We start from the raw sequence: 18,576 nt of genomic DNA on the forward strand, positions 1-18,576 counted from the left end.
CGTATTAGAGGTCAGCCAGTTTATTTTTAAAGTTGATAACTATAAGCATATTATCTAATGTTGTGGTGGCAACCATTAGAATAAGAACTGTTTAACAATTCTGTTTGGGTGGAGAGATTTGCTTTTATCATATAGACTATTTTGTAAAATTTGTTATAGTACACGTATTTGATAAAAGTAAAAATTAAATTCATGAATAAAAGTTACAAGGACAGAAGTAATTCACCAAAAAATAAATTCAACTGTGTGTATAGGGAGATCTCTCATTCACATTGTTGTCCCCCTTCTTGTCTTTCCCCCAAAGATAACAATTTTATTAGTTTTTTCTTTACCCTTCTAGTACCTTTTTAATGCAAATATAGGCAACTGTACATATTTTTTCTTCCTCTTCTAATATAAAAGACAGCATATTTCTGTGCACTGTTCTGCACTTTTTTTCTCCAAAACAGGAAATCTTCATTCAAGAGAGGACTCCTGTGAGTCCTGAGGAGTTGTATAGCAGTTTTAGGTGAAAGAAGAAATAGCCACATCCATAACTAGTCATAGATTTCGAGATCTCTCTTAATTATTGATAGGATAAATAGGCAGAACATCAACATTCTGTTCACCAGTACTGCTTTTGCCTCCCTCTCCCAGATTAAAAAAATGCATTTTATCCCTATCCTGCTGGGTATCAGTATATAAGAAGTCATTTTAAAAGGAAACTTTGCATATCTATTATAATATTAGACTAATTTTACAGAAGAAAAAAACCTGTGGTGTTACTGTAACATGATACCCTAGGTCAAACTTAATACCCTAGTGACAGGGGCTGGATTCAAACAAAGGTTTGTTTCCAAAACCCATGCTCTGTTTTTTACCCCTTTGTGTCTATTGGTTTTAGGAAAACTAATATTCCAGATAGTATTTGGTTAATAAGCTCCATTATTTTTGGACGTTGGTTTGTTCTGGGATAAAAATAGTATACCATTGTGTTAGAGATGGAAGCATAGCTTACAGTCTGCTGAAGCAGTGAAATATACTTGTAGTTTCACTAAGGTGAAGGGGAGATTGGAGTACAACCCTGTTTTGTTTTGTTTTTTAATTAATTAATTTTAGGCTGGGTTGGGTCTTCGTTGCTGCGCACGGGCTTTCTCTAGTTGCGGTGAGCGGGCACTACTCTTCATTGCAGTGTGCAGGCTTCTCATTGCAGTGGCTTCTCATTGTGGAGCACGGGCTCTAGGCGTGAGGGCTTCAGTAGCTGTGGCACGCAGGCTCGGTAGGTGTGGCTCGTGGACTCTAGAGCTCAGGCTCAGTAGTTGTGGCGCACAGGCTTAGTTGCACCGCGGCATGTGGAATCTTCCCGGACCAGGGCTCGAACCCGGGTCCCCTGCATTGGCAGGCGGATTCTTAACCACTGCGCCACCAGGGAAGTCCCACAACCCTGTTTTTGTGATGCGTTGGAATTCCATCTGTTGAGACTCATAGCCATTCACTCTGCTCTTTCTCAACTAAAGTAACATGAAAACTAGCCTATGTTCATACAGTGTGGCTATTATAAAATTCAGAGGTGCCTTCAGATCATTAAATGGTGCAAGAAGGAATTTTAAATTAAAAAAATTTTAAAACATTTTTGCAATGATAAATATGTTCCGTAGAATTGACCAAAAATTCCCATGAAATATATTTGATTGAAAGACCCAGGTATGGAGCTTAAAACAAATGTTGGCAAAATTTTTAAAGTTCATTTTTTTTCAAAATGAAAATAGCCCATTTCCCTTTGATTAAGTAATGTTTAAACACAAGTGTAAAGGAGAAGGTAAAAGCTAGAAATAATAATTCCTGCTAAAATTTAGGTGAGTTTTCTTTTAGACCTTTTCATATGTTCACAGTATATGTGCATATTTATTATTAATTTGCTTTACAAAAATGGAAACATAATACATGTTATAACTAATTTATATGGCTTAAAAAATGAACAATATCTTGTGAGTTTATATCAGGTTGATAAGTCTGGTCCTTTATCATTTTAGTAACCATCTAGTATTTCATTGCATGGATCTGTTGTAACTCATGTAACTAATCTCTTATTTATGAACATAGTGGTGGTTTAATATTTTAGTAGTTTAGTATAGCAGTTAAAAGCATAGACTCTGAAATTGGCCTGCCTGGGTTTGAATCCTGACCCCAGCTCTTTATTTGTAGTGTAATTTATATAAGCTACTTAACTCATTTATGCCTTATTTTTCTCATTCACAAAATGTTAATAGGCTTTCCAACTCTTTGTTATGAGAATCTAAAAAATTGTTAGGATTTGTTTATGAATGTGTGAGAAGAGGGAAGTTTCAATGATAGGCTTAATTTAAAAATTTGTAAGTTTATATGTATTTCAGAAAATAGGTGTCAATATAATATTACTCTAGGGCAGTAAGTTATTAAGTATGACAACTAACCAAAACCCAGACCTTGTAATTTTTATGGGACATAGCTATGCTTTCCAGAATTCAGGTGATCACAGGACACCTTTGTTAGAAATAACATTTATTTATAAGCAGTTTTATGACCAGAATTGTGTCTTTTTCTGCAGCTGTATTGGAAGAGGAAGTTTTATTCTTGCCTTACAGAGATTTTTTTCACAAGCAGTTTAATAGTGCCTGTGGTTTCAAAGTTAAGCACTAATATTCCATTAGTTACAACCTTGAGGGGAAAAAAGAGAGTTGAAAGAGGTTTAGAACTTAAAATGTGGAAAGGAAAAGGATAGAACTATTATTTTTAATGAATGAGCAATGAGATGTAATATTTTGAACCAACACTGATCACCATAATATTGCTTAAAGCTTAGCATTTTATGACGATTTGATAGTTCATTGATTCTAAGGCCCCCCCCTTTTTTTTCCCATATTAACATTTCTGACATCAGGGTGCATCTTAGTGTTGATAATGTACTACTATTTGGTTGACAGCACTTTTTCTTTCTGGATATTAGATAAAATTATGGGGTCTTACACTTGAAGCCTTCTTAGATTACATGAAATATGTTTGATAAAGCACATAGAACAGTACTGGCACATATTAAACAGTCAGTATTAGCTATCTTTGTATTTGTTTATTTTGTTCTTGTAAAGGATGATTACATGTACATATCTTCACGTACAGTTCTAACATAAAATAATGTCTAGATGTGGAATAAATGAATCAAAGGATTGGCATAAGATATTGAGAGGAAATTTGTTTATTAGACTGGAGAGCAACAGGTATGTCAGGTGAAAAATAAACCAGGCCTAGATTTTAATTGTACCAGCTACCCTCTCTGACCTATGTCGAATAATATAACCTCTGATTCTTTGAGGGATAATAATACCTACTTTGCAGAGTTGTGAGAATTGGAGAATACGTATAGTAAAATCTTTAAAATATCTGTTCACTGACTATAGGACAGAATATTTTACATTTAGGCCTATTTGGGATATCCAGGACATCTTTGACTTCTTCTTTTTCTCTCACTCCATGTCTAATTATTAGCAAATCTTCCTAAGTGTATTCATAATTCAACCACTCTCCCCAGTAACACTCCCTTTGCCCCTCATTTGGATTATCACCATAGCTTCCTACTGGAGTCTCTGCATCTTCCTCTGCTTCATTACAAACTATTCTCAACACTGCAGCCAGAGTGATTGTTTAAAAAGTAAATCAGGGCTTCCCTGGTGGCGCAGTGGTTAAGAATCTGCCTGCCAATGCAGGGGGCCCGGGTTCGAGCCCTAGTCCGGGAAGATCCCATATGCCGCGGAGCAACTAAGCCCGTGCGCCACAACTACTGAGCCTGTGCTCTAGAGCCCTTGAGCCACAACTACTGAGCCTGTGTGCTGCAACTACTGAAGCCTGTACACCTAAGGCCTGTGCTCCGCAACAAGAGAAGCCACTGCAATGAGAAGCCTGCGCACTGCAATGAAGAGTAGCCCCTGCTCTCCACAACGCAGCAGTGAAGACCCAACCCAGCCAAAAATAAATAAATAAAATAAATTTTAAAAAAGTAAATCAGATCATGTCACTTCCCTGTTCACAACTCTTTGTCCCTCGTTTCACTCAGTAACATATTTTAGAATGGCTTTCAAGGCACCACATGCTATGACATACCCTCCTTGTCTCTTTAGTTTTCTTCTCTCCTTGCTCACACTCTTTCAGTCACAGTTGGCCTCCTCACTGTTTTCTAGAACATGCAAGGCATTCTATCTCAGTTTCCTCGACCTACAACATTCTTCCCTCAGATGCCTATATAGCTTACTCCTTACCTCCTTAAGACTACACTTAAATGTTACTTGCTCTTAAATCTTTCCTTGACCACTCTATTTAAAAATCACAGTTCTCCTCTTTACCCCTCGTTGCTCCTTATCCTGCTTTTTAAAAAGCATTATGACTTTAAAACATACTACACAATTTTCTTAATTTGATTGTTACGTGTTTCCTTCTGCAAGATTGTAAACTCCACATGGTAAGGGCAGGAATTTTTGTCTGTTCACTGGGATTTTCCCCAGTGCTTAAAGACCCTGGCATATAGTTTCGTGCTCAGCAAATATTTGTTGGATCTGTTGAGTGAATGAATATTATTGCTAAAACACTTTTACATATTGAAGTCAATATGTATGATCTATGCCTATATAGTAGGAACTAAATAAATATTCACATGAGTGGCATTTGATTGGACGTCATGAATTAGAAGGCTTTTGGAGGAATAATTTTGCTAGTCATTAAAAAAAGTGTTACTATTTATTGCTAAGATGTCCATATAAAATGAAGACAATAAAAACCATTTTATTGAAACTGTCATAAATGGGATTGTAAACATTGTCACAGCTGTATATTTGAAGAATTTACCCCATCTTTACCACCTTGTTTATTCTCATTGTCTTAAAATCTCAACAGTGGCAGCTTTGGAAAGGAAAATGTCACAAACAAACAATTTGGTAACTATTCTTTTTTTAGGGTAACTGTTCTTTAAGAAATATGTGTAGAGATAGTCACATTATTTAGTAGATGAGAGTGTTGATGGGGCCACAGAGTTTGTGGGGATATGACCTCCAAGTCACATGTGAGGCTTTGGAGTTTGGGTGTGTTTAGAGCAATAGGAGATGTGAATAGGTGAATGTTAACAAAAACCTAAATGTTAAAAAACTTGGAGTTATCACTTACTGCCTCACAATTACTCTGAAACCTTTACTGAATATTCAGTTTATTCCCTTGTCTTTATAATTATTACTCTTTTTTAAGCAAAAATATTTTGAACACAGATTCCATTTCATTATTAGGTCCTGTAGAGGGGGATATAAAGGTGAGTTATCAGCAAGTGTATATAGTATGGTGAGACTCTACATAATAATATGTTTTTCTGTTTATGGAAAAACATAGTAACAGAGCAGGATCAACATGAGTTTTCTGTTCTGTGAAGTGTTTACAAAGGGTCACTAGACCTTTTGCTAGAAATTTTACAGAGGGGGCTACCTTAGCTTTAAGGTAGGACTTGAATATTAATTTCAGTATTTAAGTTTCTTTTATTTAAAAAAGATCTGGAAAATTGTGAAGTTTTTTTGATAGCTCCTTTTTTATGGTCATAGTATCTTGGTAGACTAAAACAAATGATGTCTTATTCTTGAATTTCATGTGCATTTTAGGTATGGTCTGAAGTTTAACCATGAGTTAATGGTTTATTTTCAGAATCTTCCTTACATGTTATTTTACTGGCTGTTTCTCAGTTGTGTGGATTGCCTTTTATTATATTAATAATCTCACTTTAATGCTAAATAAAACCACTTCCCATCAAATTTGATAATAAAACACTTTATTTGTGCTGCTTAATGACAGTATTCTTTTGCTTTGTTGGCCCAGTGTATTTAATTATTCTTTAGCAGGAGAGAGCTTCAGTAATTGATACTTGAGGCAGTGAAGCTGACTGGTGTATTGACTTAGCCAGAGAGCTAACAAGTCCACAGAACAACTGTTGCACTTATGTAAATTTACTGTGTGTTTCTAAGGAGACTGTTGATCCAGTATTGTTCATGCCCCACCCCCACCCCATGATGTCTTCATGATTTGGTTTGTTAAAGCCTTTTTGTTTAATGTTAATTTATTTACCTGTGGTACAGAGTCTTTTCTTTCACTTTTTAACAATTTCCTTATGTTGATCATCTGTAGTCACTCATCCAAATAAGCTTTCCATCATTTTTTTTTTAGAGTCTTCATTCTGCTTATCTTCCATCTATCTCTTAAACTATAATCTCTTATCATAGCCATCAGACCTTTTGAGAGTGAGGTGGAATAAAATGTGCCCCTTTGGCATGTTGATTATTTTGAATTAAAGATACTTAATAAACAGCCAGGGACTTCCTTCGTGGTCCAGTGGCTAAGACTCAGCGCTCCCAATGCAGGGGGCCCGACTTCAATCCCTGGTCAGGGAACTAGATCCCCCATGCCGCAACTAAACATCCCCCATGCCGCAACTAAAAGATCCTGCATGCCTGCAAGTAAAAGATCCTGCATGCCGCAGCTAAAGATCCCAACATGCCGCAATTAAGACCCGGCGCAGCCAAATAAATATATAAATAAATAAATATTTTTTAAAAAAGGAAAGAAACAGCTGTTGCAAGAAGGACACTGACCCTCCTTGGTCCCCCTGAAAACAGGAAATAAATCTCTCAAGTGAAAGTATCCTCCTTATACTAGGAGAGTAGAAGGCATCCTTATCACCAGAGATAGGAAATTCAAGGCAGAGAAGGGTGACTAAACAAACTTTGTTACTTCTTTATTAATTTGCTACCCCAAGCCCCGCAGACCCTTTGTTTTGTCAAATCTTCACAAATAATTGTTTCTTTGTCTAAAAGGTATAAAAACTGCATGCTTTTGTCACTTCTTAGAGTCTCATATCTTTATGAGCTCCTGTATGTATGAAATTAAATTTTGTTTTTCTCCTGTTATTCTGTCTCATGTCAGCTTAATTATTAGACCAGCCAAAGAACCTAAAAGGGAAGAAGGCAAAAGTTTTCCTCCCCTACTAGACAGATACTCAGTTTTACCTAGGTCTGCATTGCTTTTCCTTGACTATAATAGAAAATTACTTTTCAGACACTTAGGATATAACTGTTAAGCAAGTAGTCTGTAATTATAGGCAGTGATGTGTTTTCAGGAGAAAGAATTTATGTCTAGGAAAGAAAAGTTTTGTTTTTTTTAAAGAAGGGAATCTTTAAAGTAACAGAACTGATTGTGTTTTTCTCACTTTTTACAAAGCTTACAAAGTAATATGACTCTTGGGATTTGAGCTTTATGATATTTAAAAACCTTTATTTTCTGTAATCTGAAAATGAATCCTTGGGGGAAAAAAGCTTAGCCAGTAAATTTTGATTATCAGAATATTTTTTTTATGACTGCATTTTCAAATGTAAGCTCTTTTTTCTTTCTTTTGTTTATCATATCCTGAAATTATTAGGGTCCAAAAGTTACCAGTTTTTTTAAAGTATCATAATTATTTGAGATATGTGTTGTTTATTCTGTATGTTAAATGGTAAACCCCATCTCTGATATGAAACAATTTCCAGATATGAAACTTTTGGATCAAATATTTTAATTTTTCTTATTGTGTAATAAGACAATAAAAATAGGCATTCCATCACTTCACTGCATACTATAGAGTTTGCTTTATTCATGCATTATTCTACACATATTCTTTTTGAAAGTTCTTCCTATTACTGTTGAAAGATCTAGTAGAATTATCAAACTTAAATGATTTTATTTTGAAGGCTCTGTAATGTTAACCATTTCCTTATTATAATAGTTTATATTTTGTGTAGAAACATTGAATGTGACAGTTAAGATGTTGCATTAATTTACTTAGTATGCCATATAAATTTAAGTTAGTTTTTCCAGTTTTTCTGTGTTTGACTATTTGATCACATTTTTAGACTAAATTTTTCTTTTACAGTTAGAAATCCAAATGGTGATTTAGAGGTGAAGAATAAAGGTTTAGAAAAATCTGTTAAATGAATAGTTTTATTATATGTGCTCTACTGATTCATCATTTTTCCATGAGAGGAATTAGGCCAACTGTGAAGTTAGGGAACACAGTCCACAAAAGACTCCCCTCACTTCTGACAGAAATTGTAAGTCCTGAGGGTTTCTAAAACCACCCTCTGGTCCCATAATTTGCTAGAAGAACTTACAGAACTCACTGAAAGCTTTTGTACTCTTCATTACTGGTTATTACAGGGAAAGGATATAGATTTGAATCAGCCAAGGGAAGGAACACATAGGGCAGAAGTCTGGGGAAGTATCAAACACAGAGCTTCCTTTGTCTTCTCCCTATGGTGTCAGGACACATTACTTTCCCAGCATCAGTGTGTGACAGTACTCATGGAGTCAAACCGGGATGCTTACCATGCTTTGGTGATTACATTTTTATTGAGGGGCTCCTTTATGTAAGCATACTTGATTGCTCTTGAGGCTGATCTTAGTTAAGTCTCCTCTAGCCCCTCCAGGCGTGTCCTGACTCTAAGACTGTCTGGTGACCCAAAGCCCCTCGAGTTAAAAAAAGACACTTTCTCAGGCATGACCTTACAGGGGGTTTAGAGATTACCTCCCAGAAGGAGGGGGCAAAAGCCAGACCTCTCTTTGAACAGGGTTAAATTCTTTACAGACTGTGAGCCAAACTCTGAGTAGTATTAAAAGTGTCCAGAATTAGAGTCATGTGCCAACTCTAACAATATTTGAAAGACCTCTGTAGAAGTAAAAATGCTTCTTAGTAGTCACTTGTAGTGTAGTAGGAACTTGAAGTTACTATATACTGTTAAGCAGAAATTTGAGATTTCTTGCAGTTATACCATCTTTTACCTTCACTCAAAAAGAAAAAAATTGTTTCTTTTATTTCTTAATATTTATTCTATGGATAGAACATAAAATATGGAAAATGCTATATTCTAAATTAATACAGCATAACTTATGGTATCAGTAAATTACAAGTGATGCTAATATTTAGTAATAGGGTAATAGTATGCAATTATAGAATTTTAAGAATCCATTAACAATAATTAAGGAGACTGTAACAAGGTGACAAAAGCTTATCAGTTAAAAGGATTACAGAGAGGAACATAGATTCATATTATAACTTTGTACAGTGCATGTTACGATAAAACAGGGGGCTTCCCTGGTGGCGCAGTGGTTGAGAGTCCGCCTGCCGATGCAGGGGACACGGGTTCGTGCCTTGGTCCAGGAGGATCCCACATGCCGCAGAGCGGCTAGGCCCGTGAGCCATGGCCGCTGAGCCTGCGCATCTGGAGCCTGTGCTCTGCAACGGGAGAGGCCACAACAGTGAGAGGCCCGCGTACCGCAAAAAAAAAAAAAAAAAAAAAAAAGATAGAACTATCAAAATGAAAAATGATCTAGCTAATTAATATCTACAGATCTTTTCCTGAGATAATTGGATAAGTATGCAAAGATGCTTAAATGAGGATTGTTATAGAGAAAAATTTGACCTCCTTTTTCTCTATAAACAAATATCATCAGTGTTCTGCAGGAAAAGTTCTAATGCCCACATGCTTTATTCTTTCTCATTCTCAAAGGTTAATCATAAATGGGACTTTATTAAATCTCCTTTGCAATCCTTACATTTTGATTTTATTAAAATCCAGTCTTTTATCAATTCATCTGACAGAAGGAAATTTCCTTTTTGTTAGTATCAAAAAGTTTGTTTCTTTCTAAAACTTTAGAAAGTTTCCTTTATTGAAAGAATATCTTTCACATTTAGGAGATTGCTGTTCAATACTAATTACATTGCATACATATAACTATTGGCATATATAGCTTTTGAAGAGGATTGAGTAATGAATCACTAGTATTTATTTGCCACTGTTTAATGAGAGGTGTGTATATTAGAAATATTAATCCTCGGAGCAACCTATGAGTATGGGTACCATTATGACCCTCATTTTGCAGGTGAACAAACTGAGCCTTAGGTTAAATAATATGTAGTATCATATAAAGGTAACTTTGTGTAGCATTTTCAAACCTAGATCTGGTCTGCTCCAGAAGACTACATTTTAAACTGCTGTACTATTATGCTTCTGTGTTCATTACAGCATCTGTTTATAGTAGTTCTCAGTTGGCTACACGTTAAGAGCTTTGGAAATACAGGTGCTCAAACCTCAGCCTAGAGCTACTGATTAAGAATCTCTGGGGTAGGACCTGGTATATAGTATTTATTTTAAACTTGGATATGTGATTTTAGTCTATAGCCAAGGCAGAGAGCCATTATATTGTACCTGACACTATGTTATAGGGCATGGGGGAATATAATGAAGTTATAAGGCACAATAATAGACCTCAGAGTAGCTGGGAAAAAACTGTGTACATATTTGACAAAGTGTGTGATATTGATGGTTATATACATAGGAAGAATATATTACGTGAAGTGTACTAAAACCTAGAATCTTGCACATTTTAATGTTGAAAGACAATCAAAATTCAGGTCAGTCTCTTCACTTTGGGGTTGAAAAATTTTCCAGATGTGGTATTAATTATCTCTGACCAGTAGGTAGGACTGGATATGTTGTGAAGAGACAGTGTTTGAGGCAGGAGAATAGCATAAAAAGTAGCAGAAATAAAGATGATGTATTTGGGGAAAATTACAAGACAGGAGTGTTATTGTGAGTAGGAGGAGCTTTTAATCACCATCACAATACATTTAGACTTGATTCAATAAGCAACAAGGAATAATTTCACTTTAATAGTTGATTGGAGATTTGTTAGGAAGTTAGGTAACAGTTTATTGAATGAGGTAGAAACAGAAAGAACGATGAGTAACTCATTTCTCTCCTCATATTGAAACTGAAATGGCATGTGTGCATTAAGTAGACCCCAACTTTTTTGGATTCTTAGCTGGCAAGCCTTGTCTGGGGCAGACCTGTGTTAACAGTTTAACACCTTCTCTAGATGCCTTTTGTTTTGTTTTGTTTTGTTTTGTTTTTTGCGGTAAGTGGGCCTCTCACTCTTGTGGCCTCTCCCGTTGCAGAGCACAGGCTCCGGCCGCGCAGGCTCAGCGGCCATGGCTCACGGGCCCAGCCGCTCCGCAGCGTGTGGGATCTTCCCGGACCGGGGCACGAACCCGTGTCCCCTGCATCGGCAGGCAGACTGTCAACCACTGCGCCACCAGGGAAGCCCCTCTAGATGCCTTTTAAGTAATCTCGTGTAACTCCAAGAAAGTGCTTTCCTGAAAATTTGTTCTTTCTAGCTTTTTGATAATGAAATTACAGAGTAAGAATTGGTTCCTCTCAGCAGGTAACTTCTTTGGAGGGTGGAAAGATGTTTTGCACTTTTGGTTCTCTTATCCTCTCTTTGAAACATCTGACTTTGTGACACTGCTTTATTCTTGTTTTTCACAGATCTGTCTTTTAACTCCTTTGGTAGAATTCTGATTTGTCTCTCCCTTGAGCTGTTGTATCCCTTTGTATTTTGTTTAGGAGAGGCTATAATATTTTCCTAAAAACTTTTCATTTTACAAAGAACCATTTGCTCGTAACATAAAGTTGTGTCATTTTTCTGTTGTATGTTATCTTTTGATTCCTTCCTTTTCCTTATGTATAGATTCCCATAAGGAACTCCTGTGGTTGTTCTTTGAATGTTGCTTGTTTTTGAAGGGACACCTTCTGGACCACCATTGTATACAAGGAGAGTGTGAGGGATGAGCTCTGAGAATGAGCTGTGGTAATTGACAGCTTGACCAGTCTTTTCTTATCCACTCTTGAGGGTTGAACACGGTGATGATGGTGATGACTATTCTAGGCTGGCAACAAGTCTTTCAAGTCAGTAGGAAGCCTCTGGCTCAGAATGATGTTATCTCTCCATAGTTGTGTTTTGTTTTGTTCTTAACTTTTTATTTTGAAAAAATTAGAGATTCACAGCAAGCTGTAAAGGTACTACAGAGAGGTCTCGTGTACCTTTCACAGTTTCCCCCAATCATTACCTCTTACTTACTTACACTGTCAAAATAAGGGCATTGGGTTCCCGTGCATTTCTTGTTTGTTTTGTTACTAAAACACTGTGCCAAGCCCTGAGAGGGTTGTACCCCCCAGTGTGTAACACATCTTGTGTCTCTGTAGCCTCTAGCAACTCGTATCTTTTGAACAAATCCACTTTGGCATGGGGACAACTCAGAATGCAGTTGACAAAACTGACTCCGAAGCAGGCACTATTTGAGCACGCCCCTGTAGAATACTTGTTTGCAACTTGCTGACTTCCGTTGAAGCACGTGTGTGTGTGTGTGTGTGTGTGTGTGTGTGTGTGTGGCGGGGGGGGGGGGCTGTGCACGTGTGTATGTGGGCTGAGTCCTGGTGGGTCTAGAAACTCTACTCGCCTCCTAAGAGCCATTCGATCCTAGGAGAAGCCCCCGCTGGCCAAACTACACAGATCTGGAGGGCCTTGGGTGGACCCCAGAGGCAGGCTCGCAGTTGGAAACCAGGCGCGCTGTCGTGCTGTTGCTGGGGTCCTGAGCGCTGCCGTTCACCCCAGAGCCGACGCGGCCTTCCAGGCAGGCACGGCCTGGCATTTGCCTCCCTGCTGCAGCCGGCTCCTGGGTTCTGCAGGATGGGCTCCGCGGCCACACGGCCACCTGCCTTCCCTGGCTAACTTTCCTATGCACAGAGGGGAGGCGTGTGCGGGCGTGAGGTGCGCCTCGGTTTATAACGTGGCTGCAGCACCCTCACTTCCCGGCCTCAGGTGAGATGTTGATTGGTTATTGCTGAGTAACTTCTCGTGGTAGAAACCAGATTTCTTTCAATATATTACATATGGATGTACACACTCATGCGAAATATATGTACTTCGAGGGGATCTATTTATGTTCCATTGGGAGTCATTCTCTCCTATGAGGAGTCTCACCCTCTGCTTTGTGTGTTTGGTCAGATTCCTGGCACGTTTTGTTTCCTGTTGTTTAGTGAAGATGCTCTTTCTGGGGAAAAAAACCCAAAACAACAACAATAGGGTGGGATAGGGAGGGTGGGAGGGAGACGCAAGAGGGAAGAGATATGGGGATATATGTATATGTATAGCTGGTTCACTTTGTTGTACAGCAGAAACTAACACACCATTGTAAAGCAATTATACTCCAATAAAGATGTTAAAAAATAATAATAAAATAAATTATTTAAAGAAAAGAGCAACAAAAACAAGGGCATTGACATTGATACAATGCCTGTGTATAGTTTTGTTTCATTTTATTGCATGTGTAGGTTCATGTAATTCTCACCACAGAACTAATCCATCACCGCAAAGATCTCCCTCATGGTACCCTTTTATAATCATACTGACTATCTCTCCCAAGCTTCTCTGCCCCCTGGCAACTACTAGTCAGTTTTCCATCTTTATAATTTTGTCATTTTGAGAGAGTTATATAAATGAAATCATAGAACATGTGAGTTTTTGTGTTGAGCATGTGATCTTTTGAGATTGCTCTTTATGTTTAGTTTTTTAAGAAACCACCAAACTTTTCAGAGTGGCTGTACCATTTTACATTCCTTTCAGCAGTGTATGAGACATCCAGTTTCTTCCACATCCCTCACCTGCATTTGGCATTGTCACTATTTTTTATTTTAACTGTTCTGATAAGTATGTAGTGATGTCATGGTCTTAATTTTTATTTGAAGTGATCTCTGTGGTTTTGATTTGCATTTCCTTAGTGACTCATGATGTTGTGCATCTTTTCATGTGCTTATTGTCTGTATATTTTCTTGGAGAAATGTCTGTTCAGATCCTTTGCCTATTTTTAAATTGCATTATTTTCTCTTTTTATTATTGAGTTATAAGAGATTACGTTCTGGGTACCAGTCCCTCGTCAGATAATAGATTTGCAAATATTTTCTCCCATTTTCTGGCTTGTCTTTTCATTTTCTTGATGGTGTCCTTTGAAGTACAAAAGTTTTTACTTTTTATGAAGTCTAATTTATTTTTATGAATGTATTTTTTTTTCTTTTGTCACTTGTGCTTTTGTTACCAAGGAACCATTTCCTAACCCAAAGCCACAAAGATTTACTTTTATGTTTCCTTTTAAGAGTTTTACAGTTATAGTTTTACATTTACGTATACACCCTTCTTGAGTTAATTTTTGCATATGGTGTGAGAAAGGGGTCCAATTTTCATCTTTTGCAAGTCGATACATAGTTTAGATATATAATTTAGTTGTGACTACTTTTTGAACTCTATGTAAATGCAACAATGTAGTATGTATTATTTTGTGATGGGTTTCTTAACATGAGATTTTTGTATGTTATTGTGTAGAGCAGTAGTTCATTCTCCTTACTGTAAATCATTGAATGAATTTACAAAGATTTGTTCATTCTGTAGTTGATGACATTTGATTGTTTCCAGTTTGGTTACTAGAAATAATGCTGCTGAGAACATTCTAATATGTATAGGTGCACATAGCAGGCAATCTCTTGAGTGTATGCATAGGAATAGAATAAAAGAGATCCTAGGATACTTATATATTCAACTTTAGTATATTGAATCAGTTGTACCAATTTACACTCCCACTAGCAACATATAACAGTTCTCTCACTTCACATTCTTATCAAAACTTGATATTGTCAGCCCTTTTAATATGTTTGTATTTCATTGAGGTTTTAACTTGCATTCCCCAATGACCATTGAGGTTAAGCATCTTTTCATACGTTTATTGGGTGTGGTATTAGTCATTTAGATATGGTTTAGAAAAACATTTCTTGTGTACTTACAAAGTTGGTGGCTATTATGGAACTATACAGTTATGTTTTTATTCTGGGAATCAGGCTGAAAGAGTAGCTTCTATTTGGGATATGCTCCTCTTGTTTCAGAGGGGAAAAGGAAGAAAAACGGCAGAAACTAACTCTTTCAAAAGTTCTGCTTGGATTTAGGTCATGTCCATACATACTCCATAGGCCAAAGCATAGCACAAAACTGTGCTCAAGGTCAATGGGTCAGGGAGGTATCCTCCACTCAGAGGCATTGAAAGTCACGTGGCCATAGGTGGGGATGAATGATTCTTTCACAGGAAAAGAAGGACACAAATACTCTGGAACAGTAATAAAGTATACCACTTTACTTGTGAGGTGCCTGTTCAACTCTCTTGTCATTTTCTGTTACCTTGATTTTTTTCATATCAGTTCCTAGTGGGGTACCCCCCTGCCAGCCTTTCTTCTTTTTCTTAGTAAGTTCTGGGTATACAATCTTTGTTGGTTATATGTACTGCAGTATTTTCTCCCACTCTATGACTTGCCTTTTTAATCTCCTAATGATGTCTTTTGTTAATAAAATTCTTTTTTAAAAAATTGAGATATAATTAATAAATAACATCATGTTTCAGATCTACAACATAATGATTCAATATTTGTATATATTGTAAATAAAAATTATAACTTCATTTTTGTATAGTTTATCAGTTATTTTAAATAATTGTGTTTCTTGTTTAAGAAATCTTTCCCTACCACAAGATTATGAAGATACTTTTTTCTGTTATCTCCTAGAGTCTTTATTGTTTTGTCTTTTACGTTTCAATCTGCAGTCCACCTAGAATTAATATTTAGTTGACATTTTAACATACTCCTGCAAGTCTAGAAAAGAGCTCAAGTGATCTCTTAAGTTCGTCCGTCCGTCCGTCCTTCCTTCCTTCCTTCCTTCCTTCCTTCCTTCCTTCCTTGCCGCGTTGGGTCTTTGTTGCTGCGTGCAGGCTTTCTCTAGTTGTGGTGGGTGGGGGCTACTCTTCGTTGTGGTGCAGTGGCTTTTCTTGTTTCGGAGCACGGGCTCTAGGCACACGGGCTTCAGTAGTTGTGGCGCACAGGCTTAGTTGCACCGCAGCATGTGGGATCTTCCCAGACCAGGGATCGAACGCACGTCCCCTGCAGGGGCAGGTGGATTCTTAACCACTGTGCTACCAGGGAAGTCCCTCTAAGTGGTTTCTAAGACCAAATTTATTCAATTTACATGTAGAAAATTGATGTTTGATATTGACACTACGCTCATATGTGTCGAAAATATATCTATTAGTAACACATAGTTTATCAAATTCCTCATATATAAAAACATGTTGGGCATGTTTAACTTTTTACTACATTTAAAACTGCAAAAATTCACCTTTCCATATCCACTGGCTATACGAAGTCTGTCTTTGTCTGCCAATATCTGTATTTCACATATTCTCAGGAAGACCTTTGCTTTTAGTGAGGTCATAATCCAAGTCTTTCTGGAATTTGAGATTTTCAATTTTATTTCATCTCACGTGCTCACTTAGTTCCTTTCTCTTATTCCAAACTGTCTCTATAAACTTACGGGTGAAAGACCAAAGGGAATAATTTCTAGATGTTTAATACAGGAATTGTTTAAATAATTGTATTTATATTATGCAAACGCATTGGTGGTTTGCTTTTCTTCAGCAAAGGCTGAGGTTGTTCCCTGCAGAAGTGGTCCTTACCCCTAAACATTATATCTGTCGGAGCACTGTTGATGTTATAATTTCTGTAGAATAGTTTGGGGATTAGGTTTTATCATCTAGTAGACTGAAATATTTGTTCTTAAAAGTTGACCGAGCTTGGGAATTCTCTGGTGGTCCAGTGGTTAGGACTCCATGCTTCCACTGCGGGGGCCCGGGGTTTGATCCCTGTTTGGGGAACTAAGATGTTACAAGCCGTGTGGCACCGCCAAAAAAAAATTGACCGAGAGCTGAACAAACTACCAGTTGAAATAGGTTGTTTTTAAATTTATACATGGTGTTTATTGTACTTCCTAGATATAAACATTTTAATCTTGGTAAAAGACCTTATGGTTTTACAATGAAAAGGCTAGACTGACTTGTCTTTCAGCTTTGACAGTTCAACTCTGGAATTGGTCAAAACTCTTACCTGAAAAAAAGTCTAAATTACTTAAACAGTAGTTGTTTAAGAAATAGTACACAGGGCTTCCCTGGTGGCGCAGTGGTTGAGAGTCCGCCTGCCGATGCAGGGGACACGGGTTCGTGCCCTGGTCCGGGAAGATCCCACATGCCGCGGAGCGGCTGGGCCCCGTGAGCCATGGCCACTGAGCCTGCGCGTCCGGAGCCTGTGCTCCGCAACAGGAGAGGCCACAGCAGTGAGAGGCCTGCGTACCACAAAAAAAAAAAAAAAGAAAGAAAGAAAGAAATAGTACACATTAAAGATCATTTTAAGGATTAATGAATTAAAAAAATCACTTATTTAAAGGATTTGACCAATATAGAAATAAATTGCATCTTTGTGTTCAACTTTTAAAAATACACATCTATGAAAAAGTCAAGGGAGTGCTACACAATTATTTGCACGCAAATACTTAAAAATGTACTACAGGACTTCCCTGGTGATTCAGTGGTTAAGAATCCACCTGCCAATGCAGGGGACATGGGTTCGAGCCCTAGTCTGGGAAAATCCCACATGCCGCGGAGCAGCTAAGCCTGTGCATCACAACCACTGAGCCTGTGCTCTAGAGCCCATGAGCCACAACTACTGAAGCCCGCGCCTAGAGCCCGTGCACCGCAACAAGAGAAGCCACCACAGTGAGAAGCCTGCTCACTGCAGTGAAGAGTAGTCCCCACACCGCAACTAGAGGAAGCCTACGCGCAGCAGCGAAGGCCCAACGCAGCCAAAACAAAAAAGTCATCAGTCCTTTATAAAAATATATATATACTACAAAACTTAACATACTTAATATACCAAAATGTATTTAAAATATACTAAATATACTTAAAAATATACTACAAAAACAATGTCAGGATTCAACCCCTAAGTATGGTTTTTGACACTTCAGATGTAGTATCTCAGAGAATTGAGTTTCATTCAAAAGGGTTGTGGGATTATGCCCCCAATTATGTGATGGCAATTCTCTTTTTTATAACTAACAATCATGTGGATGTTCAATAATTTTTGTTTACTATTAAGTTCACTTCCAACCTTTAGATTTTATGATTCTTGAAGACTTCCCCTTAAGTGCCTTGATATTCAGATTAAGTAATATTAGCTTTTAATATTTTTAGTAGTAAATATGGACCATTATCCAAGACTTGTTTTATTAACAGAATATTGCTCTTGCTTTTCAGCGGGGATCTGATGAGCTTCTTTCTTCCGACATCGTTAACGGACCTTTTACCATGAACAGTTCCACTCGTTCTGCAGGTGTGTATGGTGAGTTTTCATTTTTTCAAAATCTGAGATGTTTTCTTTCTCTGGGTTTCAAAAATTTTCTTTTCACCATGTTCTTATTTTGCTCATCTTACAAACATGCAGTGCTATTATTTACAACAAAATCTAAAATTTGTGGCAGTGAAGTTCATATAGATGAAATTATTAGTTACAGCACTTAAATTTTAAGCATTAATTTGGATTTAATTAGATAATTACTTTTTTGACTGACATTCTTTGTAACATAGTTGTGATAAAATTATCACAGTAAGTAAAATTATCACATAGTTGTGATAAAATTATCAGTAAGTTGGTGATCTAGAACTATTGAGTAAAAGAGCTAGATTTAAAAACTTGTGTTGAATGATGATGGATTTAGAGTAGAAGTATTAAAACTATAAGTTCACAT

At 37.2% G+C, this 18,576-nt stretch overlaps 1 protein-coding gene across 4 annotated transcripts in view; it reads left to right on the forward strand.

The window, feature by feature from the left end:
- PTBP3 (polypyrimidine tract binding protein 3) overlaps positions 1-18,576 on the forward strand; it is a 106,830-nt gene that overhangs the window by 14,297 nt on the left and 73,957 nt on the right. For 2 of the 4 annotated variants that reach the window (XM_069540760.1, XM_060014320.1), the window contains one exon: positions 18,086-18,170. In XM_069540760.1, the coding sequence (XP_069396861.1) occupies positions 18,137-18,170 (34 nt within the window). In that variant the 5' untranslated portion in view covers positions 18,086-18,136. The remainder of the gene's footprint in view (positions 1-18,085; positions 18,171-18,576) is intronic. The other 2 variants (XM_060014323.1, XM_060014321.1) reach the window with 1 other exon arrangement.

This window comes from Delphinus delphis, chromosome 6 (assembly GCF_949987515.2).
Source record: "Delphinus delphis chromosome 6, mDelDel1.2, whole genome shotgun sequence".
NCBI classification, from domain to species: domain Eukaryota; kingdom Metazoa; phylum Chordata; class Mammalia; order Artiodactyla; family Delphinidae; genus Delphinus; species Delphinus delphis.